This window comes from Dryas octopetala, chromosome 4, assembly GCF_963921425.1.
Source record: "Dryas octopetala chromosome 4, drDryOcto1.1, whole genome shotgun sequence".
In the NCBI taxonomy this organism is placed as follows: domain Eukaryota; kingdom Viridiplantae; phylum Streptophyta; class Magnoliopsida; order Rosales; family Rosaceae; genus Dryas; species Dryas octopetala.
In genome coordinates this window covers 16,673,821-16,697,740 of record NC_141369.1, presented here as the reverse complement: position 1 = coordinate 16,697,740, position 23,920 = coordinate 16,673,821, and the positions used below count along the sequence as shown (strand labels likewise).

General features: G+C 37.6%; 3 protein-coding genes and 1 pseudogene across 4 annotated transcripts; 2 read left to right on the top strand and 2 right to left on the bottom strand.

The window, feature by feature from the left end:
- The first annotated feature begins 1,851 nt into the window (after window positions 1–1,851).
- Window positions 1,852–9,428, top strand: LOC147287409 (DNA double-strand break repair protein). 2 transcript variants are annotated; one of them, XR_015121680.1, is made up of 6 exons: window positions 1,852–2,001; window positions 2,678–3,218; window positions 3,341–3,486; window positions 4,039–4,118; window positions 4,270–4,496; window positions 8,175–9,428. XR_015121680.1 is itself a non-coding variant. In XM_086239463.1 (5 exons), the coding sequence occupies exons 2-5, from the start codon at window positions 2,689–2,691 to the stop codon at window positions 4,351–4,353; spliced, it is 840 nt and encodes a 279-aa protein (XP_086095589.1). In that variant the 5' UTR covers window positions 1,852–2,001; window positions 2,678–2,688; the 3' UTR covers window positions 4,354–4,715. The 2 variants fall into 2 exon arrangements, 1 of the variants encoding a protein (XP_086095589.1); XM_086239463.1 differs by lacking the exon at window positions 8,175–9,428 and having other exon boundaries at window positions 4,270–4,715.
- A 387-nt stretch (window positions 9,429–9,815) lies between these two features.
- LOC147287408 (calcineurin B-like protein 10) lies at window positions 9,816–12,847 on the bottom strand. The gene is made up of 9 exons (XM_086239464.1): window positions 12,455–12,847; window positions 12,148–12,325; window positions 11,986–12,068; window positions 11,809–11,868; window positions 11,308–11,416; window positions 11,153–11,205; window positions 10,793–10,873; window positions 10,594–10,706; window positions 9,816–10,336 (listed from the first exon to the last, which is right to left on the bottom strand). Exons 1-9 carry the CDS (start codon window positions 12,476–12,478, stop codon window positions 10,282–10,284), a joined length of 756 nt encoding a protein of 251 aa, XP_086095590.1. The 5' UTR covers window positions 12,479–12,847; the 3' UTR covers window positions 9,816–10,281.
- A 1,254-nt stretch (window positions 12,848–14,101) lies between these two features.
- On the bottom strand, window positions 14,102–17,333 carry PLDEPSILON (phospholipase D alpha 4). Its single transcript, XM_086239461.1, has 4 exons — window positions 17,232–17,333; window positions 16,468–17,028; window positions 15,181–16,381; window positions 14,102–14,699 (listed from the first exon to the last, which is right to left on the bottom strand). The coding sequence occupies exons 1-4, from the start codon at window positions 17,322–17,324 to the stop codon at window positions 14,233–14,235; spliced, it is 2,322 nt and encodes a 773-aa protein (XP_086095587.1). The 5' UTR covers window positions 17,325–17,333; the 3' UTR covers window positions 14,102–14,232.
- Window positions 17,334–22,017: 4,684 nt separating this feature from the next.
- Window positions 22,018–23,191, top strand: LOC147287406 (PRA1 family protein F3 pseudogene; annotated as a pseudogene).
- Window positions 23,192–23,920: the final 729 nt, after the last annotated feature.

Below are 23,920 nucleotides of genomic sequence, written 5' to 3'. Positions count from 1 at the left end.
ACCTAGCCCCCTCCCTCTCTCACCCGACCACCGCAAGCAGCACCTGACCCCACCCCCAACCTCCTCCTCTCTTTCTTTTCTTTTTTCCTCCCTCCTTTCCTTCATTAGTCTCGCCTGCAACACCAATGGCCGAGCACATCGTCTCCAGCTAGCAAGTCGAGCCTCACCCTTTTTCTCCGAGCTCGCCTGCAACATCGCACCTTAACCTGCTGCAACCACAACGAAGCACCACTGCCAACAAAAAAATTGCAGCTGGTTCGGTGGCTATATGCCGAATGGGTCGTGGATGTTCGGTGGCTACCTGTCGAATGAGTTGTGGATGTTGGTGGGTGGCTGCCGAAGGAAACTCAAATTTTCGGCAGACCAATGTCGAACGAAGGAGAAAACAGAGAAAGAAAGGGAGGGAATGAGGAGAGAAGAAAAGAGAGAGATGAGGGAAGGGTGGGGCTCAGGTGCTAGGTGGGTGTGGCTGGGTGAGGTGTGGCTGGGTGAAGAGAGGGCTGATGAGAAGGGCTGTATGGGTTAGTGAGGGAGAGGAATGGGCTGGGTGTGTGTGTGTTTTTTTTTTTTTTGTCTGTTGATGGGGTGAACAAAAAAGAGAAAATGGAGTTGGTTTTTAAGTGTGAGAAGGAGAGATGTGTTTTTTCCTTTAATTTTTGATTTTTGATTTTTTTTTTTACAAAATAATGTGCAAAAAGAAAAAAAAAATTGCAAATAACAGCCCTATTTTTATAATCCGATGAAATTGAATTTAATTGGATTTGAGAATACTTGCCATATTGTAGTTTAGAGAAGTGTAATTTTTTTTTTTTTTGTTACAATGGGGGCTCAAGGCCCAAAGGCCCCAAACCAAAAGAAACCTACACAGTCTACACTACACCACACTACGCAACCTACCAACTCCAATCAAATCCTCTCGAAGAACAGAACCAATACTCTGTTAACAAGACTATAGTAAATACCCCATAACTCAACATCAATAATTTGGCCACTATGCAGGAATTGCGATAATTTCTCTCACTGTGTCCTTATAAAAATGTCAATTTGTACTTTTATTTTGTTACAAGAGATGTAGAGAGAGAGAGGGGACTCCAACTTTGACCATGACTGTGAAGGTAAATGTTCTCTACCACTAAAGCTACAACCTCTCATTTTTATACCTTTCATGTTTTATAGAATTTTAATGATCGAATTTCTTTTTTTCCTTTATGAAATTTTAATGAAAGGTTTGAAAATGGAGAATGATATGGTAATCACATAACCCCTATTCTAATTTCTTCACCTTCACCCTCATATTCCACATTTCATTTTCATCGGTAACTTCAACCACATTCTTATTATAAATTTCATCACATTTCACACACTTCGGGTGTGTATAATTTAGCTAGTATGCTCTAAACTGTTGTCACTTTAATCATTTAATTTTTATATAACAGCTTTTCTATCAAAGCATTTAATGGTTATAAATTATAATATGTGTACGGTTTTAAAAGTATTTTTAGGGTTTAGGGTTTTAAAAATTAATGATTGTACACATATTATAATTTAAGTAGATTGATAACACCACGTCATTATGTCACGTGGTGTTAGGATCACACACAATTATTTCTTGTAGTTCATACCTACCCATTTGATTTTATTCAATTACTTATTTTTCACTGAAAATAAATGTAGGCTTCACTTTTAAGTTACGGGCTTCGGCGCGAAATAAGCCCAGCTTAGTTACTTAATGGGCCTGTCACCAAAAGATCTAGCCGGCCTAAGTCACACAATCTGATGGGCCGGTGAGCCCAAAACATGATAGAACTGTTGCCGAACACCTAACTGCGTCGAAACGCCGAAACGACGGCGTTGAGAGCAGGGTGCAATCGCCTAATAGGCAAATTGCAATTTTGCAAAGCTGTGAGAAATTGTTCGCTCTGAATTTTCTGGCCATATTCAGCACCTCAAACGCACAGCACATAGAAGTTTCTTCTTCAGAAATTTCAATCAAACAAAAAGGTTTGAATTCCACTTTGCCTTTTTATGCTTTTGTTTCCAAAAAACAGTTTTTGTTTTTGCCTTAATTATCTGGAAAAAAATAGAACAGAATTGAATTTTGGGGTTCTCTTATTCTAATTATTTTTATTTTATTCTGTGATTAATTACCGTGAAAACAGTGAGGAACTGAAATTAAACACTACGTTTTTTTGCCATGAGAAGTTGAATTACGATCAAAGATATAGAATATATATATATATATATATATAAAGATATAGAATATATATATATACGTGTATATTGGTTTTCTAGATTTGAAGTGATGTGAAACTTGGAATTTTCAGAAGGTAGTTCTGTTTCTAATTTCTTTCAGTTTCTCGAAATCCAAACTGACCCATAAGGATGCCCAGATGTGAGTGGCTTAATTAGTTAACTTTGTATATGGTTCGCATTGACTTTTGAGTTGTGTGATTATCTAGAAACACAAAAAAAAAAATTGTTTTGAGAAGCATAATAGAGACTGTTGAATTGGTTAAATTTCAGCTTGCACAAACACTGCCATACTGTTAATTTTTTTTTTTTTTAGATAAACAATTTCCAATTGCTATGCACAATGTTACTTTAGAGAATTATTCAATATTGTAATATAGAGTCATCATTTGACATGCTCATCGTTTAAAATTTTGTGGGCTTTCAGGATAACTTACAATGGCAGGGAGAAATCGCGTTCATCGTGAAGCCATGAATGACCGGCGTGGCTACCCTCTTGATGGACCTTATGCTCGAGGTCCTCCTATGCCTCGCCCACTTCCCCATCCTGTAATGTTGGAGGAAGAACTTGAAATGCAGCACGCTGAAATTCGAAGGCTCTTGGCTGATAACCGGAGGCTGGTTGAGGACCGAATGACATTGCAGCGTGAGCTTGGTGCCGCCAAGGAGGAAATGCATCGTATGAATGTTGCCTTTTCAGATATGCGTGCGGAAGAAGAATTGCAATCAAGGGAACTCTTTGAGAAAGGCAGGAAATTGGAGGCTGATCTTCGGGCAACCGAGCCCTTGAAAAATGAGGCTATACAACTTCGTGCCGAAGTTCAGAAGCTTAATAGCGTTAGGAAGGAACTTTCTACACAAGTTCAGACCCTCAAGCAGGACCTTGTGAGGTTGCAATCTGATAATCAACAGATTCCTCTGTTAAGGACCGAGATTGATGGTCTGCACCAGGAGCTTATGCATGCTAGGTCTGTACCTGCTTATCTTGTATTTTTTTTTTTTTTTCATTTTCTTGTCTTAAATCCCCATATTGGTGTACAGATCTATCGAGATTGTATTAGAGCAACTGCTTATTAGTTTTGTTTTGTAGAAATGCGATTGATTATGAAAAGAAGGCAAATGTTGAGCTTATGGAACAAAGACAGGCAATGGAGAAGAACCTAGTTTCTATGGCCCGTGAAGTTGAGAAACTACGTGCTGAACTTGCTAGAATTGATGGTAGACCATGGGGTGCAGGTATTACTTTTTTGTCTCTTTTAGAGACATTCATTCCTTCTTCTGGTACCTGTCTTTCACTTTCACTTGTTTAGTAAAACTCCTTATTGGCTTTTGGATAAAATGAGATGCCATGTAATGTAGATGCATGATATACTGGTAAAACCACTCTCTCTCTCTCCTAATTGGCTATTGGATAAAATGAGATGCCATGTAATGTAGATGCATGATATACTGGTAAAACCTCTCTCTCTCCTCTTACACGCACTTGCCCAGCTGCACAAATGCACACGAGATTACATGAAGACAAACTCATATAGCGGTGAAACTATAATAGTTTGCTTTCCAACAAATATATTTTGTATCGCATTCTGTTCTTACTTCTTTTCCTTTTTTTTTTTAGTCTAATACAGAAATGGACCATTTGTTCTTTCTTTGCATGGTCAATATCTTCGTTTTCCTAGTTGTCATGCAATGGAGAAAGAACAGAGTTGTTTCTTGTTCATTTGGGGTTATGTTGTCACATTTTTCTTTTAATCTCTTCATTCAATCTCATCCTTTTCTTTTTTTAAGGTGGACAATATGGGATGAATTTCAGCAGCCCAGAAGGCGGATTTCCTGCTCCATATGGAGATGGATATGGGATGCACTTGGTATGTTTGCTTGTGTTATTGGAATTTTGATTGGATTTTTGTAATCATTAGATTTCCATGTTAATGTTTTTCTTTTCTCGGAAATGTTCTTTATGGCTTATCTATCAGTTTGTCCCTTTTCTCTGAAAGTTCTTTATGGTTTATCTATTAGGGTATTGCTGACAAAGGGCCTATGTATGGCCCGGGTCCAGCTGCTTGGGGAGGACCTGAAAAGCCTCGCATGACTCGTTGTTGAAATCTGGATGATTATTGTTTCTATGACAGAGTTATGCATGCCACTTTTGGTTGCTCACCATCCAAATATAAATGGCCAAGAGATTTTAGGTTCATCTATGTGTGCACACCAGATCAGTAGCCATTTATTTATCCGAATACATTGTTAGTCATCTTAAACTGTTGTATATAGGTTTTTAAATTCCTTTTCTTGATTGATAGAGACAATATTTCCCATGTCTGTGATAGAATGATAGTAGTTATAATATTTTGGTATTTTCTGTCTCTACTTTGCATCGGTTATATCTTACATAGGTCATGTAACAATAAATTATCATGTGGATTGTTTTTTATTTGGTAATCTTCTCTTGAGTATATTTATTCCTTTCTTTTCTTGGTGGGTAGAAGCAAATAACTTAAGAATGGTTTAGTAATTTAATATTCATTGATGAACTTGGCATTTTCTATATCTGTTCTGAACCCATATTTCTCTAAGTTTTGTGGAGGCTGGAGCTTGTGTGATGTGGAATAGAAGGAAAGCAGTTGTTGAATTTTAAGTTATGTTGTTGTTTCATGCCTATGAACATAAGTTGTTGGGAGGATATATGGTGTTCAGTTTGTTGGGCATGTGGATTCTTTTTCTTGGAAACTCCTTGTTGCTGATTTGGTTTCTGGATATTGTTGGAGATGGGCCTGCTATGCATGTTGTTTTATGTGGGTGAGGAGTTCATACTTATTGGAGATTAAGAGTTAGGCTGATCATTTCATTTCACAAAATTATATAATTTCCTATTGTGAGATCATCTAAAATATATTATGTGATGTGAGTTCCGACTTCCCTCATGTGGATACTAACAGTTGATTTTTTCGGATATTGGAAGTTTGAGGATGAGCTTCCCAGAATATGTTGATATTGGGTTTAGAAAATTGCACGAATGAAAACATTTTCATGACTAGGAGTCGTGAACTCTTTTTAGGTGGTAGCTAGGAAGATATCATGCTTTGGAAGTAAGTTTCAGGCTTTTTCTATTAGCAGGTTATTTGACTAGGTAAGATCTGCAGCTCTGTCACAGCATCTTATTTATATGGCTGATCTGGATTAGTGGTCTTTAGATAAGCATTACATTTTTCTTTTAAAACATGGATGAAATTCACGCATTATTGAGAAGTTCCTGGTGGCACCCATTGCTTTTAGCTGGCCTTAGAAGAGTGGATTGTGGAAATGTTGTCAGCTTAGGCCCTGATTGCAGTAATTCAGCAGTGCAGTTTGTGTCTGTTGCTTTGTCTTTAACATTTATGTGTGGTACACGGGATCCTGTTATAATGTTCTATGGAGAGTTTCGAAGGGTGGTTTGTATGGTTTTAAGCTTTTTGGGGCTTCTGTTTTATATTGAGAAGATACTGTATCTGGGTGTAGTCTAGACCTCTCTCCAGTGTTGCTCCTTATGCTCTAAATAGCCCAGAGAGACTTTTGCCGCAGTTATCCATCATCCAGTTTCAGGAGTGTGGTTGAGTTAAGTAGGATAATGGGGAGTTGTTATTTTAGCTTGATGGCATTTAGTATATCAGAGGTGAACTTTTTCCAAATAAAAAGGTTGGAAGTTGAAGTCTTGTATTCCTCTTTTGAGCTTGTTTGTTGGAAGTGGGTTGTAAGGTTTGTGCTTCTTTCTCCTATGAGGGTTGGTTGGATTTTGCTGATAGTGGATGTAAGTGGCAGGGTGGAGGTAAAATAGATTATTTTCAAAGAAAAGGAGATGGAAATTCATGGACTAGGAATGTTTTTGTATCTATCCAACATAATTTAAAATATGTGGGATTGATCAGTAAAGCAGTATTGCTACTTCTCATTTCTTCTTCCGAAGTTTCTTGTTCATTTTGAGCTGCAAACCTGCAATTTTTGGCCAGCCCCATGATGTGACTAGTTGCTCCGTGCGTTGAAATGACACTGGAATATCTCAAGAAAGGATGATGACCTGCAATTTGACGAGGGGCCAGCTACTGATTTGAACCCATAGGCAAGTATCCTGTCTTATATTTATGGGTTTCATGGGTATGGAATCTTCTATCTTTTCCCTAGTGCGACATAGTAGTTAATTTTCTGTGCTTATATTTTGCCTCTTTGATATCCTTGACTTCTGGTTTATATTTCTTTTATTTAGAACTAATTTGTTTCTTTCATCTGGATTCTAAGCATCAACCAGTTAGTGAATTATTAACCCATCATAATGCTGAGCTTTGCTCTTTGCTCCTTATCTTGCTTTTTTTTAGGCTTATGGGGTATTTAGTTTCAGTTTGTACCTGTAGAGAGACCTCCCTAGTTGATTGCTTCTGTAAGTAAAAACATGTAGCACGTCATGTTAATATATCTATTGTTTGATTTACTGAAAAAGCACTTGTGTTGGGAAAGCAGCTGAAAAAATCTCTTGAAAGTACTTGTTACCAGATAGAGATGCTTATGCAAATAAGTAGAGTGAGTCTGGTCAAAAGGGAAATGGGAGTATTTTCCTTTGTGGATTGGGCAGCCTACGGGGCCTCACTCTAATACTGAAATTTAGTTTACAAGTTTGGAGACAGAGACCTAGCTTGGTTGGATGATGTATATGGCTGTCCTTTTATTATTCCATTAGATGGTCTTCATTTTGAACGTGTATTTGTAGGAGATGAATTTTCTTAAGTTACCAGACAATGGCGCAAGTCTTTTGGAGATATCATTGCTGGCTACAGAAGTTAATTATGAAAAGCTATAGCATATACTGCAATGATGATTGGTCTTGACTCTTGAGTTTGGAGCTGGAAAGCAAACGTGGGAAAAGCTTTGATAATTTTTTTTTTATACATGTTGCCTCATGAGCAGTCTTTGTTTATGAATGAGATAGCCGAAAGAGGAAATCTTTAGATGGTTCTGCCTCCCAGCAGTCAGATCATCAATGAGAGTGAGAGAAAGTGCTTTCTGAATATAGACAGACCCAGTCCATAGGATTGGGTGGGATGTTCAGTTGGAGATTAACTTAAAATACGTTTTGGTTGAGAAGAGGTAGCTGAGTATGTTGCTTATATGTTCTACTAGGAACTAAGATAGAGTTTAACTGAATTCTGCAACTGTTTTTTTCTTGATTATTATTATTGATAGTTATGGTTTTATACCATATGTTACATAATATGTTTAAAAGGAATACTCTTGTGAAGGATACATGAGGTGGGGCTGGTTTTATTTGGTTGATGCGTATTTGTTTTATCAGGAAAGAATTGGAATAGAAGTTACATCAACAGTGTTCGAAGTCTCAGTTCCTAAGGAAAAGGAGATTTTCTCATTGTATTGGCATCTATTATGACCTCATTTTGGGCTACTCATTGAATTATCACAAAACATGCTTAGGATTTTGCTTGCAAGTTGGTGGCAGAATTGGACGGTCCAAATTGAAATGTTCAAAGAATTGTTACCTGGCATTCAGTAGTTAATGGATCCCTGAGGAGCTTCTTGAGGACTGCTGTGATTGATACTGTCTAAGTAGAAGCTGTTGATTTCATTGTTTGATTAGAAGCCTCTTTTCTTTTTCTTTTTAAAAATTTTGGGGGGTTAATTAGTTGATTGCTACATGTTGTGTTTCTATAGATTGCTAAAACCACTTCATTATCGTGAATTATGATCAGTTAATGATTCTGCATGCTTATCATAGTTGTCATTGAAGTTGCTGATTTCTTGTTTTTCTGTTTTTTTGTCTGCTCTTACATTATCATTAATCTTCAATTGATGGTTTTACCTTCTTATCACATTAGTTTCACAAATTAATCGTGTGTTAATTACTTGTGTTTACCTAATTTAGCATTATTCTTTTCCTGCAGATGGAAGACCAGTTATGGAATTGAAGAAAATCAAATATGGTTTTATGTATTCTACCAATAGGATGAATGAGAGAACATTTAGGAGAGCTGCAAATAGAGACATTATTCCTTTACTTGGGCTATGTCAAAGTAAAGGAATTGAAGTAAGAAAATCAGGAGACCAGTTGTGGAATTGAAGTAAGAAAATCAGGTATGTTCTCATGTATTCTACCAATAAGGTGAATGAGAGAACATTTAGGAGAGCTGAAAATAGTGACATTATTCCTTTACTTTGGTTATGTCAAAGGAACTAGTCTGTTCAATGACATATTTTCTTTCAACAAGCTTAACATCCAACGGAATACCTTTCATGTGTATCTGGACTCTAAAAATGAATGAAAGAACATTTAGGAGAGCTGATATTCCAGACGAGAATGGAAGCTAATGTGATTTGTACAAGAGGTTTATCTGACTTGATTTGACTTGATGGAAAATATCTTACCTAATTGTTAAAATTGGTGATAATAGCATAGTCCATGGAGCTTGTCAATGTTATTGGAGGTGTAAGTTAGTAGCGACGTGAATTCGGACTTCTAGCTCTCACTAGTGAGATCTAGAAATTAGTATTCATGTTGCATGTAACTTACACCTTTAATAATATTTGATTCCCATGGACTCATCTATGATCACCAATTTCAATGGCCAGGTAAGATAATTTCTTCCATCATGTTGGATAAACCTGTCTTATAAATCACATTTGCTTCCATTTTCATGTGAAATCAGCTCTCCTAGATGTTCTGTTATTCTTTTTAAGAGTCCAGATACACTGTAAGGTAATTTGTGGGATCCTAAGCTTCTTGAAATAAAATGTCATTCCTGGCCAAAAAAGAAGAAGTAAAATATGTCTTTGAACTTACTACTCCCTTTTGACGTAGCCAAAGTAAAGGAACAATGTCTATTTGCATAGCTCTTATAAAACAATGCCTCTATTTGCAGCTTGTGAATATCACTTTCACGGTTTCACCTTCTTTTTACGTTCATGGTGTTGTCAAGGTAGGGGATTGAACTGGCCGCATTTGGTGCATCGCACTATCACTATCATAGTAAATTTTGAAGTTGTCGGACTTGGTATAGAATCATTGTTAAAAAAAAAAAAAAAAAAATATTGTTGTCAAGGAGGTACAGTATTGAGGTACCCTTGGATGTGCTGTAAAGCAATAAATTGATGACAATCTTTGTTTTTCTTGCTCATATATTCATCTTTTATTATTTTCACTATCCTTTGCAATTAAGTATTCCTCTGGAAATTCACTAAGGAGCCTTGGGCGTTTCATTTGTCTCTTCAGTAATTACATATGCTTCTCATTTGTCATCAGGCAAGTCTCGAATTAATTTACAAGTAGTTAGAGCACCACCCTGTATTCTTGTATGATTTTTCAGTTTGAATCTGCTCCATAACATTCGAACTTGGAGGGAGTGTTAGATTATTGTTTATTTTCCCGACATAAAAAAGGTTGTGATTTGTGGTCCTTGCACTCCTGGTTGTCTTTCAAAAGGCAGAAAAAGCATTGCCATCTCTTTTTGTTTCACCATTTGGGAGTGAAAATGAGTGAATGAATAGAATGTATTGTCAGTATTATTCAGTATTGTACTAGAATTAGGTACCGTACCTCATATATTATTAAGCACTTGAGCTGGAAAACACAAAATAGTACTGGTTCTTGGTTAAAACTCGGATTGACCAGCCGGGTCAGTCAGATCAGACATTTGCAACACTGCAAAATACTGGCCAAAGAATTTGAACTTTTTTTTTTTTTTTTTTACATCAATATAAATGGAGAATAAATAGTAGGGGTGAGGTATGTTGCCACTTGCTATCGAAGTTCTTACAATGAGGTTGTGGCCGGTTTTACCTGCTCAAATCCGAAAATGCCTATGCCAAGTGGGTGTACCTTCAAGGCAGTACAAATTATACCAACACAGCTCTTTTTGTAGCTTTTTGCCCAAAAAACAAAAGGCTCTTTTGGTAGCTCAATAGTCGAAGCAATCCTATAACGCAGCATATCAGCTGATTTTCTGATTTCAACATCTAGGCATACCATAGGGCATAATAGCATTGCCAACATTTTCAGTCCTCCACTTCAGTGTTGAAAATAAAACTTGGGAAAACTGTCGTGACATCCCTGTCGTGCCAATAACATAAATAGCATAAGTTACTCACAAATTCATATCTTGCTATACTTTTGACTAGCCTAAGATAAACCAAAGGAAATAAATACTGGGTTTAGAACCTGTTCCCTTTGTTTTTCTTTTTTATATTTCTTAGAAAACTACATTGCTACCATATCGAAGAAGTTACTTTCCAATCAATTACTGAATGATATATTGGAAGCAATAATCAAATCAATCAAAATTGAAGGAATAGAAGCAAGAAAGGTACTTTAAATATGGAAGTGTCATGTTCTTTAGGAGTGTCGGATTCTCAACAACAAACGCTTTCCATTCGTCTTTGCTAATTTTATCATCCTTGTCAGCATCGGCATCTGCGAATGTCTGAGCAAGGAAAGAGAACTTTGAGAGTAAGTTTGGTAGTAATTAAAGGCACAGGAGAAGTTTAAACATTGATTGATAATTCATGCCTTCTCAACGATAGCTGTGAGAGTTTCATCCGACACCTCTATGCCAGATTCCAACAGAGTGGCAACTACCATTTGCCTGACCTGAAAGCAACTGCAGCTGTTAGGTACAAGTAATCCAACAAATGAATCAATAGTTTGCAAAATTATAATGAATCAAAATGAAACAATCACAGAGACAAAAGGATATCAAAACAAAATGTTTGGTTGACCAAACAATCTACAAAAAGCCCTTTATAATTAAGTTGCCAACACCATCATGGACATTTTTTTGTTTTTTTGTTTTTAATTATTATGGTTTTAAATGACTAAAGAATCCAGGCAAGAACTTGTTCGTAGTCTGAAACACATGAAGATACATACTTCTTCCCGCTCAATATATCCAGTCTGTCTCAAATCATACAACCTAAATGCGACTGCAAACAACGAAAAAACAAAGAAGAAGAAAACAATGTCTTAACATGAAATGTGTTCAAACGTAATGTTAAGCAACTGAAGTTGGCTCAATGAATACTTACAATCAATCTTGTCTTCAAGAGGAGCACATGGATGAAATACACTTAGTGCGTGGACAAACTCGTCAAATTCAATGACGCCATTTTTCTTTTCGTCAAAAACATCAAACACCTAGACCCATTGCATCACAGATTGAAAGGAAACAAATTATATGTTGGGTCGGATCCATGTTCCATATATGCCATGGTCACCATGTAGGAGAACAGATTCGATCTAAAAGCGTAGATGGTTTGTAGATTGTTGGCATGATATACATTGTTGATTCACTATCCCTTAAAATGTCTAACATGGTAGCGAAACTGAAATTTCCCGTCCCCAATTTCACACACCCGAACATTGAAGTAAAATGCCATGGTGTATATGCTAACTTTTAAGTACCTAGAAGGCTAGAGAGAGAGGCTTGTGTACATATCCCATCAAGCAATCAAGATGCGCTAGAATATCAAATAGAGAGTTTTGACATTATTTATGGAATTAAACACAAATAGTCTCAATGAACTTACCCTATCAAGAAAAAGATTTTCACCTGCTGGAGATTTGAATAGCGCCAACCTGAGCTCCTCCTGAAAATGAGAAATTAAGGAAGAGAAAAAAACAAAAATTTCCATTACCTAAATCAAAGAAATTCGAAAATATTGAAAATTAAAAAAACGCGCGCACGCACACATAATTTGATTAACCTTGTGAAGGAAGCCATCGTCGAGAATCGAACTACTCAACTTGTTGAACAATTCGCGCAATGCTTCCACCTCATTTACATTAACTGAGAATTAACATTATTTAATCAATTAAAAAAAAATCATATTTATGTATGAAATGAATGAAGGAGAAATTGGACAAACACGGAGAGCTGGCCGCGAGCCGAACGACGTCGTCGAAGGTGTAAAAACGGCGTCGATGCGGACGGTGGTGATTGAAGCAACCAGCTAAGCTGAAGATGAAGCCCTCGACGAGGACAACGAGTGGTATGAGCACCGTACACAGCCTCTCGCAGATTCTCAGCGAGCTCGAACCCGACCACTTGTAATTATCATTATACCACAATTATTGTATGAAAATACTCAATTTACTTTTCTCGGCAACCAAACAGGAACTGTATAAGAAAACAAAAAAAACTGAGAACAACAAATTATTGGAGAGAGAGAGTACCAGAAAGCTATGCGTGGAATCCATGTCCGTACCGAACAGAAAATCGCGAAGAAGAAATCGATGTCTCTTGGTGTTCGTCCTCAGCGTTTTGGAGTTTGGACCAAATCGAATCTCAATTTGCTCTCAAAGGCATTTTCACACAGAGAGGGAGAGAATTAGAAGTTAACAGTTAACCAGAGGAAGAAGGAACTTAATTAATCAATTAATTCCTGTTTTAGATAAAATAATGTATATTCTATTAAACATTGTACAAGCAAATATTATATTATACTAGGCACAACTCAATTATTGTAATTATTGGTTCATCCACAACTCAATTATTGTAATTATTGTAAGCTGGCCACAAATTTGTAGTTGGATAAAGGTGGGCACATGAACTAATTTGTGATATAAAAATATGGTTCTCAAACTTGAGGACTAACCTTATCTAAATGAGTTGAAGATAATGTCCATTATAAGAGAAAAAGAAAATGAGAGGATATAAGGTGTGCATACGGCAACCCTTTTTATTAAAAGGTTTAATTATCGATTTACCACAAAAAACTGTAACTCATTCTCACTTTACCACCTGAAAGTTTTTTTGTCCCAGATTACCACCTGTAACTTACACCCGTGTCCCATTTTACCTTATTCCGTCAACAATTCCGTTAATGCTGACGTGGCGCGCTGGATGTGCGCCACGTGTCACATCTTTTTTTGTTTTTTTTGATTTTTTTGATTTTTCTATTTTTATAAACTTTGAAAATTAATTAAAAATAGCTCCGAGCTTAGAAAAATACATGAAAAATTCTTACTGACTTGTCTTGACTAGTACTAATTTACTATGGGGTCAAAATGCCAATTTTCCCTCTAAAAATTTCCAAAAAATTTGGAAAGTCTAAATTTATTTATAGAAAATTAAAATATTCTAGATTCTTTGGAAATTCATAGAATAATCTCCCGAACTCCAAAAAATATGAGGTTTGCACCGTTAGTCTTCTAAAAACTAACAATACCTTTCTCGTGAACACTTGCTACCCAAAAGACCTCTCGGTCTTAGAGGAAAATAAAATTCCCTGTAAAATAAATTCTAGAAAAATTCTATAATTTCTGTAAAGTCTCAAAATAATTCTCTAAAACAGGCTTTTGGTAATTTTTCCAAGAGTTTACGAAAATTCTAGAATTTATTTAATAGAGGAAAATTTATTTTAATTTTTTAGAAATAAATTTGGACTTTCTAATTTTTTTGGAAATTTTTAGAGGGCAAATTGGTAATTTAACCTTATAGTAAATTAGTGCTAGTCAAGACGAGTCCGTAGGAATTTTTCGTGTATTTTTCTGAGTTCAGAGCTATTTTTAATTAATTTTCAAAGTTTATAAAAATAAAAAAATGTGAAAAATAAAAAAAGATGTGACACGTGGTGCACATCTAGCGCGCCACGTCAGCATTAACGGTCAGATCGTCAGCATTAACGGAATTGTTGACGGAACAAGGTAAAATGAGACACGGATGTAAGTTACAGGTGGTAATCTGGGATAAAAAAACTTTCAGGTGGTAAAGTGAGAATAAATTACAGTTTTGGCTGGTAAATCGATAATTAAGCCTTATTAAAAAGAGACAAGATGAATGAAGAGGAAAACGACAACAACTCAAACATAACTCCTTGTCGTTTTATTGACGTAATATACAAGGCAGCTGAATCTCTAATCTTTACATTAAATTAGAAATTAGTACTCTCCCGCTTGGCCAAATGTGTCAAATAGTGCAACTTTTGTGTGAACAATGAGTCAATCAATGTCTATGTAGTAAACATTGGTGGTAGAAGCTTTGATCTCTTGCCCTTCACCGGACTCTTTGTATCAGGAAAATGTCCACCTTCTTCTTCATCCCCAAGATCTTCAACACGTCCCTCCTCTGTTACTCTCACAGGGTATGTCACAAGGTGAACACCTTCCATGTCCACCACTTGTTCACCACTGTAAGCCTTCCACATCTGGTCTCCTATGAAACGCACCGTTTGCACGCATTCTAAGCTTTCGGGGTGTTTGAACAATTCTTCGTGCTCAGCAGCATCGCGGCCTGTGTGCTCGTACCATAATGACATCCGGTATGCTTCAATGTCAGGGCTGCTCATCATCATCGACTTGTTAGTGTCACCATTTGTGCTGTGCTGGTAACATCCTATGGCTATCTCAGTGTCTCGTTTCCCATCCATGGATCTTTGGTTTATGTTTGCAGATCCTATCAGAAGGTATGCATCGTCCACTGAAACATAGTAGACCCCACAACCAAGAGAAATTTTTATATTCAAGAAAATAAAGAATGATGAAATGGGAAACCATTATATGCTTAGTGTTTCTGTGCTGATATCTGTTTGTATCCAAAATGATGTCGATTTGGGTTTTGGGTTTAGCATTTAGAGCTTAGAAGCCTTAGATTGGAAAGGCAATTGAAAGAAAATCTAGAATGAAGTAGTTCGTTTGTCTTTTTGGGTTTAGAGTTTATATAAATTGAAAAGATAATTAAATAGAAGTTTAAAACGACATAATTTTAGACATAAACACAATATCAGCACAGAAAACACATAGGATCTAGATTCTAATAATTAAGGGTATATGTACCATATTTACGAATTATATTGCTAATAACATATTTCACAAAAATGTCTCACGTGGGCGACACTTTTATAAGAGATGTAGTCTAAGTAATGGTTCAATAAATGTGGATTTAGTGTTGAATCACATACCTATCATGAGCTTGGAGTGGACATACACCATGAACCTCCTATGCTTCTGTGCATTCCAGTACTGTGTTGCAGGATGGGGAGAATGTGGAGGAACAAAATCTCCTTCCCTCTCTACTTCTCTGTTTGCAAGGCAATAGAAGTTCAAATAGTCTCTTGGGTGTCCTTGAACCCCACTTTCTTTTAAGGCTTCCCCAATCAACCTATACATCATTGACATTGTTTCTCTGGTCCAATGAAGTATGTCCTGAACTGATTCACTCTCAGGCAAACCTTCTGGCCACATTGGTATCACTATATACACTGCAAACCTCTCCTTTGCTTTTATCTTATTCACCACCTTCAGTGCAATCTCAATGGGGATCAAATTTCTGCACCCACAGTGTTTGTCTTTATCCCACAAATGGCACCCTCCAATGAAATATTGGTTCTCAATGTATAGAAACTTATCGGCACGCCTAATTGCTTCAACATAAGCCTCATGAATGCTTTGCTCCACAGTTAAGTTTCTGAACAATTGGCTTGCTGACACACGGTCAATTGATCTAAGAACTTGAACATTCCAACCCCTCTGATCATAGGGTTGACTTCTTGCATAAGTCTGCTGGATCAGTTTTGATAAGGTGCTAGTAGGGACCAACTGAGAAGGATCATATTGCTTAGTCCATCGTTGCTCGAAATTAGTTAGCACATCCCAAGCAGCCTCGCCGGTTACACAGGCATGAGCATCGTGCCACGGGGTTCTTGGCCCTCCTTTTTGAAAGCTAGCCCCCGCAATGTTTGTCTGATAGAAATCATTACAATGAGATTCTGTGTTGAGTGTGTGAAATAGTGAATGTTGCTCTGTGTCATAGCGCCCATCACAAAGATCTAACCCACCAAGAAAGCTCATAATTTCTCTATCACTTGGACTAAAGCTGGATTTGGTGTCTACAACAACAGTTTTCTGATGGTGAGAGAAGATTGTGGGGAATTTGTGGTGCAATCTTGGGCACAATTTGCATACAACTTTGGAGTATGCAAAGTAGGCAAATGCATCTTCATCATGGGTTCTCATTATTCCTTTGTTCTTGATAATTGGCAAAGACGTTTCATCATCCCAAAGCATTATTCTCACTGCCACACCTTCCTCAGCCTTCTGCTTCAACAATTCACCAAGTTTCACTCCTCTTGCATGTGGGATGTCTGTTTGAGGATCCCTGACCTGCTTAAGAGCATGTTAATATATAGGGTTCTGAAAACAAAAGAGGAGTAATTATAACTAGGAAATTGTGTTCCACTTCCATTTACCAGAACCATTTTTGGATTGAAAGACCAGCCTGCGATGTAAATCAAATGTTTTGCCCCCTCAATGGCTTTGTACACATCCTCCCATAGTCTTCTTGGAGTCCCACAAAGCTCCGGCAAAGGCTTGAAAGTTGAGCAATGGTGAGCATCTTGATAAAGTGTGACATGGCTATTGGATCTTTGTGGAAATGTTGCATTCCTCACCCCGTGGAATTCACCATTACTAGTCATTTTTCCCCAAGTTGGTTGAAACTCCGCGGGCTTAAACCATAACATGACCCGGAGCTTGAGTTCTGGATTTGGCTTCCCACATTCGTTGAGGAGAGGGAAGAATCCATTAATAAAACTTGCTCCATTTAGCATCTCATGGGCCTGCATTTGAAATTTTCCCAAGAAGGAGCATTTTGTTTTCATAGTGATGGTAATTGTCGAATCCGGCGGATGAGCACAGAGGATTTGAAAGGTTTGGTTCCAAACCCGGTCACATTCATTGGTTGTCTTTGCTACTCTCTTGTTGTCTATCTTGATGGTCACATATGCAGGCTTCCCATTTGAAAACATGCACTGCAGAAAATATATTGAACTCTGTGAGAAACAACAAATGGTAGAGGGATATATGATTAGCCTTCTACCTTTTGTATGCAATGCTTTGGAAGTACTTCAATTATCAATAAGGTACAAACAGCTATGGCTAGCTTAATTTTCTGCTGCTTGTGATGATCAAATTTGTTCACTGCAATATTCTTAATTGACTAATTAGTACTTACATTGAATGGGAATGGTGGTGGTGTGTATGGTGTGGCATGGAAGATGGTAACTTCAAGTGTTCCATGAAGAAACTTATGTGATTTTCCCTCCATAGCTTTAGCCTTCAAACAATCCGACGAGAGAGAGAGAGAGAGATATGGGGATGTGTCAAATCATTGTTCATATATAAAGGTTATTTTTAGGTTAAGTTTTATGTTGCCATTGGAGATGGGAAGGAAATTTTATAAGCAAATGATAAGGTTGGCAGTAGGAAAAACTTGTGGAACTTGATTTCAATCTCTAGTCTTAAAGGCAACCCTCAACTCCATCAATAGTTTTTACGTCAAGTTGAAGTATCTTAAATTCAAATGAACACACTTCCTTGCCCAAAAACCTGTATTCTAAGTGTCCCATTTGTACAGCCGTACAGCCTTCAAATAGATTATAAAGCCGAAATCTTTCCCGCGCATGTGGGCAATTGTAAACCGTTGATCGAGGTACCACAGTTTGAGGTCCACGCCCATCAACAGTCCAAAGCCTCCATACGCCAACATTTCCCTAGATTGTGGCAAATTTGAGTCATCTAAGAAGTAGCTGACCTTTTGATGGATTAGTGGCTGACCAGATTAATTAAAATAAACTAGACAGAAACCAACAAGCAAGAGATTGAGAATTTGGTGGTTATCAATGTGAGAGTTTGACACGGAAAACAAAATTTGTCAAAATTCAGAGTCATTAATTAATTTTCCCCATACATTCCTGGATTACCCAACTTGCATAATAGCCTAATAGACTTGAACCATTAGGTACAAAATGGGTGACGTGAAAATTGTTGAGAAAAACATCTCACATGTGAGGCCTTATATAGTAACTTATAAGGATTTGAATTATTTTTTAAATTACCAATTGGTTTTAAGATACATGCTTAAATTTTTTTAATAATTGAGTTAGTTACTCCTCAGGTTATAAGTGTACCGCTCTTCTAAAGAACACTCACAGATACTCAAAATTTATTCCTTGTTTGAACAACTTTGCAAGTTATAGAGCATTTTTATGTAAATCAACTAGTTATTAACCTAATGGTATTTTTCTCTACTTTGTTGAAAGGGAACTTAAGTTTGAATCCTTCCCTCCCAGTTAGAATAATAATAGCACATTGAATAAAAGGCTTATATAATTAAGGGCGACTTTATGTTGAAGAATTTGGCTTGGATGATGATGTTTCGGAGGTGAGATGATAGAAAAATGACTTCAGATGTCAACGTTGCTTATCAGTTATCCCTACCAAGATGTGCACCAAGTTACAACAAATCATCTCCTGGATATAATGAAGCCCAACGAAGACCAAGTCTAAACCAAACAAGTCTTGATCGAAGTTCTGTTTCTACACACAATATAGAACCCTAAAAAGAAAGAATATCTGGGAAGAAAAAAAGGTTAATTCCTACCAAAAAAGGAAAGTTACAAAGCTAACTAAATAGAGCTTTAGTTAGGACCAAGGAAATTTCATATAGGAGATGATCAAATAAGAATATAAGGGAAAAAATTCATATGTGCTTCTGAGAAAAAGAAGAAGAAAAAATTCATATGCAATATATTGATGTTAAATACAAAGTAAGAAAGGAGGTTTGGAATTGAAAATTGTATCTTCTATGTAGGGATGGCCATTTTAACCGTGGGTTTGGGTACCCGCGGGTACCTACTCTATTAGGGCAGTGTGAGTATGGGTAATAAGGTAATGAGACGAGTATGGGTATACATGTTAATATTCGTATAAAAAATGGGCAGGTATGGATAATACTCGTAGTTTACTCAAACCCTCTATTTTTAATTTTTTTTTTTTCATTAAATTCAAGTATAATGAACTTGAAATTTAAATTTAAATGGCAATTAAACTAATTAATGAAAAAAAATAGGAAAATAGAAAAAACATATGGATCAATTAAACTGAAAAACGTAAATTAATTAATCAATTTTTGTTTTGTCAAAAACTAATAGATCAATTAAACTATTGCAATATTTGATATATTGCAACATGATTGAAGTAGGGAGCGAAGCCTGGCCAAAAAAATAAGAAGTAGAGAGCGGAAAGAGGAGAGAGGAGAGAGGAAAGAAAAAGAGAGAGGGAGAGAGATACGTTATATAATTATAATTGTTCATAATAACATGTAACTATGTAACTATGTATTGTAAGAGTGGCAAAAAAAAAACTATGTACTATAAGAGCTGATCTTAAAAAAAAAAAAAAAAAAAACTGAAATCAGGACACAAAAAAAAAAAAACTAGGAATGGTGGGTTTTTGGGTTGGGTTTGGATAACCCATTACTTTGGTGGGGCGGGTAAGGGTAATACTAATTATACTATGGGGTGGGTTACGTGGGTATAAATTTGATAAATTTTTCACTTAAATGAATTTGGTTTTGTGGGTATCTGCCCGCTGGATCAAATGGTCATCCCCATTTTTATGTGATTCATAAACTTAATGAGCTTCCAATAAATTAAAAAAAATTAAGAAATTAGAGAAAAGTTTCATAAAGAGGAATGCACCCTGAAAATTAGTAATTTACTTACACTTTAGGAAAAAAAAAAAAAAACCGACAAACAAACAAATGAACAATACCGGAAAGAGATGCAGCGACTTGGATTTAAGAGGAATAAAAGAGCAACATAAACGTTGGTTAATAAGACTTGTGATTTGACAAATATTGGTGGATTAAATACACGGTACTCCTAATAATTTCTCCACAAATAAAGATGTGGGACCCAAAAATATAAGTAAATGTGATTACTCTTTTTATTGTTTTGTTTTTCCCTTTTGTAAGGTTTTATTGCCCTTAGGCCTATAGTCATTTTTTATTTTGTTTTTTGAAGAAAGACCTATAGTGATTATTCATTAATCATCCTATGTTTGAATCCCTTCATACTTTGTTTTGGCCTAGAACCTTTTTGAAACTCAAACATAATAGGTTTTGAATCCGCACAAACATAAAAACATTTAAATTTACTTCATACATGTTGTTTGTGGATAGTTGTGTGTATCAACAATTTATCTAATGAATTTATACCTAATTAGGAAATAGATCATAGAGTGTCTTCTAGTTACTCAAAAGTTGGTCATCTCATACATATATAGTTCATTTTTTTTCATAATTTCTCAATGAAAAACACAAAGAGAAAATTTTACAATACAATCACCACACAGTTATACCATTATACTTTTAATTCTTAGATATAAACGAATTCACCTTTCATTGCTTAAATATAAACCATCACATACATTTCCACAATAAGACTGACAAGTAGACAAGCACAAGAGATACATAGATTTCTCCTCCACCATCAACATGCAACATGTTCAGTACTTTCCACATGCTCTCTCCCATAGGCCAGAGTGCCAGACCACTCCATGCTGTACTGCTGTGAGCCTGTGGCACCTTCTACTTTGACCCGATTTGAGCAATTACCCAATGCGACCAACTTTAACTATTCCACTGACGTGGCACCTGATCATTGGCTCTAGTTACCGATGCCCAACTTTTTATCCACTGACATCATGCCACGTGGGCTAATCTCTGGCTTCTCAATTATAGTAAAGAAACCTAGATCTTTTAGTCCAAAAGCAAAAGTTTGATAACTTTTCTTTCTTGTTGCTGCCAGAACGCCACGTGGCCGTGTGGGCCGGCCTCCCGCCTCGTTGGTACCCTTCCGTCTCTTTATCGTCGCCGTCCCCACAATGCTTAGTGTGGTCTTATCCGCACAAGAGTCCAACTCATCGGTCATGGAAGGGTAGTTGAAGGCATTGGGCCCCTGACACACGATAAGTTTAGAGTGTTTAAGACCCTACGATAATCCAATGGGGAGGGTTAGACGATTTAGATTCAAATTAATCAGGATCTTAGGTTTTACTCTTGAAATGTAATAATCGATTAAACAATTAAGATTCATTCAATCATTTGGTATAATTTTTTATTTTTATTTTTATTCAAGTAATAAGTATTTGCTTTCAGTTCAATAATTAAAAAAATAAGTTGTTGTTCAGTCTGTTTTTAATTTAGGTTTTTTTCTATAAAGATGCTCATGTAAGTAGAATGTAAAACAAATGAAAGGACAAATAAATCAACCGAAAAAGTTTGAGTGAGAGACGAGAGTCTCACATCTTTGAAGTGCAAATTATTCATTACTGTATTAAATAAGCAAGTATACTAAACGCAAAACACTTTACTTTTAAACCTCCATTAGTTTCCACTAGTTATAAGATTAGCACCAACAAATCAACGGAAGTTCCTATTCGCTCATTCAAATATATTTCATCTTCTCATGCATTTCCAAAATCAACTTGAATACTTTGATACACAAGAGATCAACTAAGCTTATTTGAAAAGGAATCCAACCATTGGTTAGCATTGAATCTTTCTTTTTTGGAATTGGGGTGGGGGCGAAGAATCACTTTGGTCGAAAGGAATAATTTGGAAATCAATTAGCAACATTTTTTAAATCAAACCTTAATTTCAATCACGATCATATTATTGTTGTGATAGCATTGCATTGATTGATAAACCATTTATGATCAAACACCCAATTATGTACTACTCAAAAAACAATGAAAAGCAGACAAATAGAAGAAGAAAGAAATAATAGCTAGCAATAAATAAAAGGATTCCTAAACAAATAATTGTCCAAAAACTTTGATGAATGATCAACCAATCAGAAACCACATCATGCCATGTGGCCCATGTTCGTACACTTTAATAGCATGCACCTCACAAGCACTTTATATAAACCCCACACATTGTATTCCTTCTTCCCCAAACACACCCCCAACTCCCAAGTCTCCATCGTTCCTTCCACGCCATTCTTCATTGCTCTCCTCACAGACTCACAGTCCCTCAATCTCTGCAAAAAGTCAACAAGTCAAAACCCTGATCACCACGATGACCGCCTACGGCACCATCCCCACCTCATCCCATGGACCCTCCTCCACCGAATTCATCTCCAGCGGCAAAGAGCGCATCAAGTCCAACCTGGCCGCCCGCCGCTCATGGAAGCTCATGTTCTCCTTCCACTCCGTCGGCCTCCCCTCCTCCTTCTCGGACGCGGTGTCGCGCGTGCGCACAAACGCCGCCTACTTTCGCACCAACTACGCCATCGTGGTCCTCTTAATCCTCTTCCTCAGCCTCCTCTGGCACCCGATCTCGCTCATCGTCTTCGTCGTCTTGATGGCCGTCTGGCTCTTCCTCTACTTCCTCCGCGACGAGCCGCTCGCGCTCTTCGGCCGCACCGTCGACGACCGCGTCGTCCTCATCGTCCTCGGCGTCGTCACGGTTGTGCTTTTGTTCCTCACCAACGCCACCATCAACATACTGGTGGCGCTGCTGGTGGCGGTGGTGGTGGTGGTGCTGCACGCGTGTTTTCGGAAGACCGACGACTTGTTCTTGGATGAGGAGGACGCTGGGTTGATGACTGCTCCTGCTCCTGCTGGGGGTGCATCTTCATCTTCTTGACCAATTCATTTCTCTGTTTTTTTTTTTTTTTTTTTGGGTTTTTAACTTTTAATTGAATTAATATTGTATCTGCCCCCCCAATTTGTTTTTTTGTGATCCAGTAGAGGAAAATTATGGATTTTTTTGTTTTTGCTTCGGACAGTGTCAGTTCGATTCTTGTGTCATTGCTTCAGAGTATATGAGATTGAAGTTGTTGTTTGTTCAATTTTAGTAGGAATTGTTGTACTGTTCGCTACTCAGAACTCAGAAGGAATTTTGGTAGTATGAGAAGATCAGATACACAGTTACACTTAGCAGTCTAGCAGTGACCAAAGAATTGGATGCAAATTTAAGAAGGAACTAATTTGGGACCTTTGGATTCCCGATCTTGATTTGCCAAGGGACATGATTGGGAAGAAAACGATTTTTATTGCACTAGTAAGAAGTGGATTTGTTTTGGCGGGTCAGTTCTTTTTTGCTTGAGTTTCACCTTTTAACTAGAGGGCTGCTATTTGCACACCCCTTTTTTTCTTTTTGCACACCCTTTTTCCCTTTTTTTCTCCTACACACTCCACACACTTACCTCAAATTCAAAACCTCTCAACACACACCCAACCCATTACCAAAATACCCTCATTTCATTACACACCCTCCCCTCTTTCCCTCTTTTTTTTCTCACGTTCACACCCCCCTCCCCCTGTTTTTTTTTTTTTTTTCTTCTTCTTCTTCTCCAGCCAGCCAGCCAGCCCCTCCACCCAACCAGCCAGCCAGCCCCTCCACCCAACCCACCAAGCCCCTCAACCCCCTCACCCGACCCACCCCTCCCTCCCTCCCCCTCCGGCCTCCCCCCTCCACCCAACCCACCTAGCCCCTCAGCCCCTGCACCGACCCCCCCCGCAGCACCACCTCCTCTCTCTCTTCCCCAGCCCACCCCAACCCAGCTCCGACCACCCCTCACAGCCCACCCCAGCCCCGACCCACCCACTCAGCCCCTCACCGGACCACCTCATTCCCTCCCGCACCCCAGCCCTGTAGCAGCAGCACCTCCTCTCTCTCTCTCTTTCCGTGCGCAGCTGCGCATCCGTTCGACACTGGCCCGCCGAAAATGTCACACTCGTTCGGCAGGCATCCGCCGAACGATGTGAGTGTTGTTCGGTAGGTACCCACCGAACATCAAGGACCCGTTCGGCAAGTGCCCGCCGAACCAGCTACTCGGAGAGAGAGAGAAA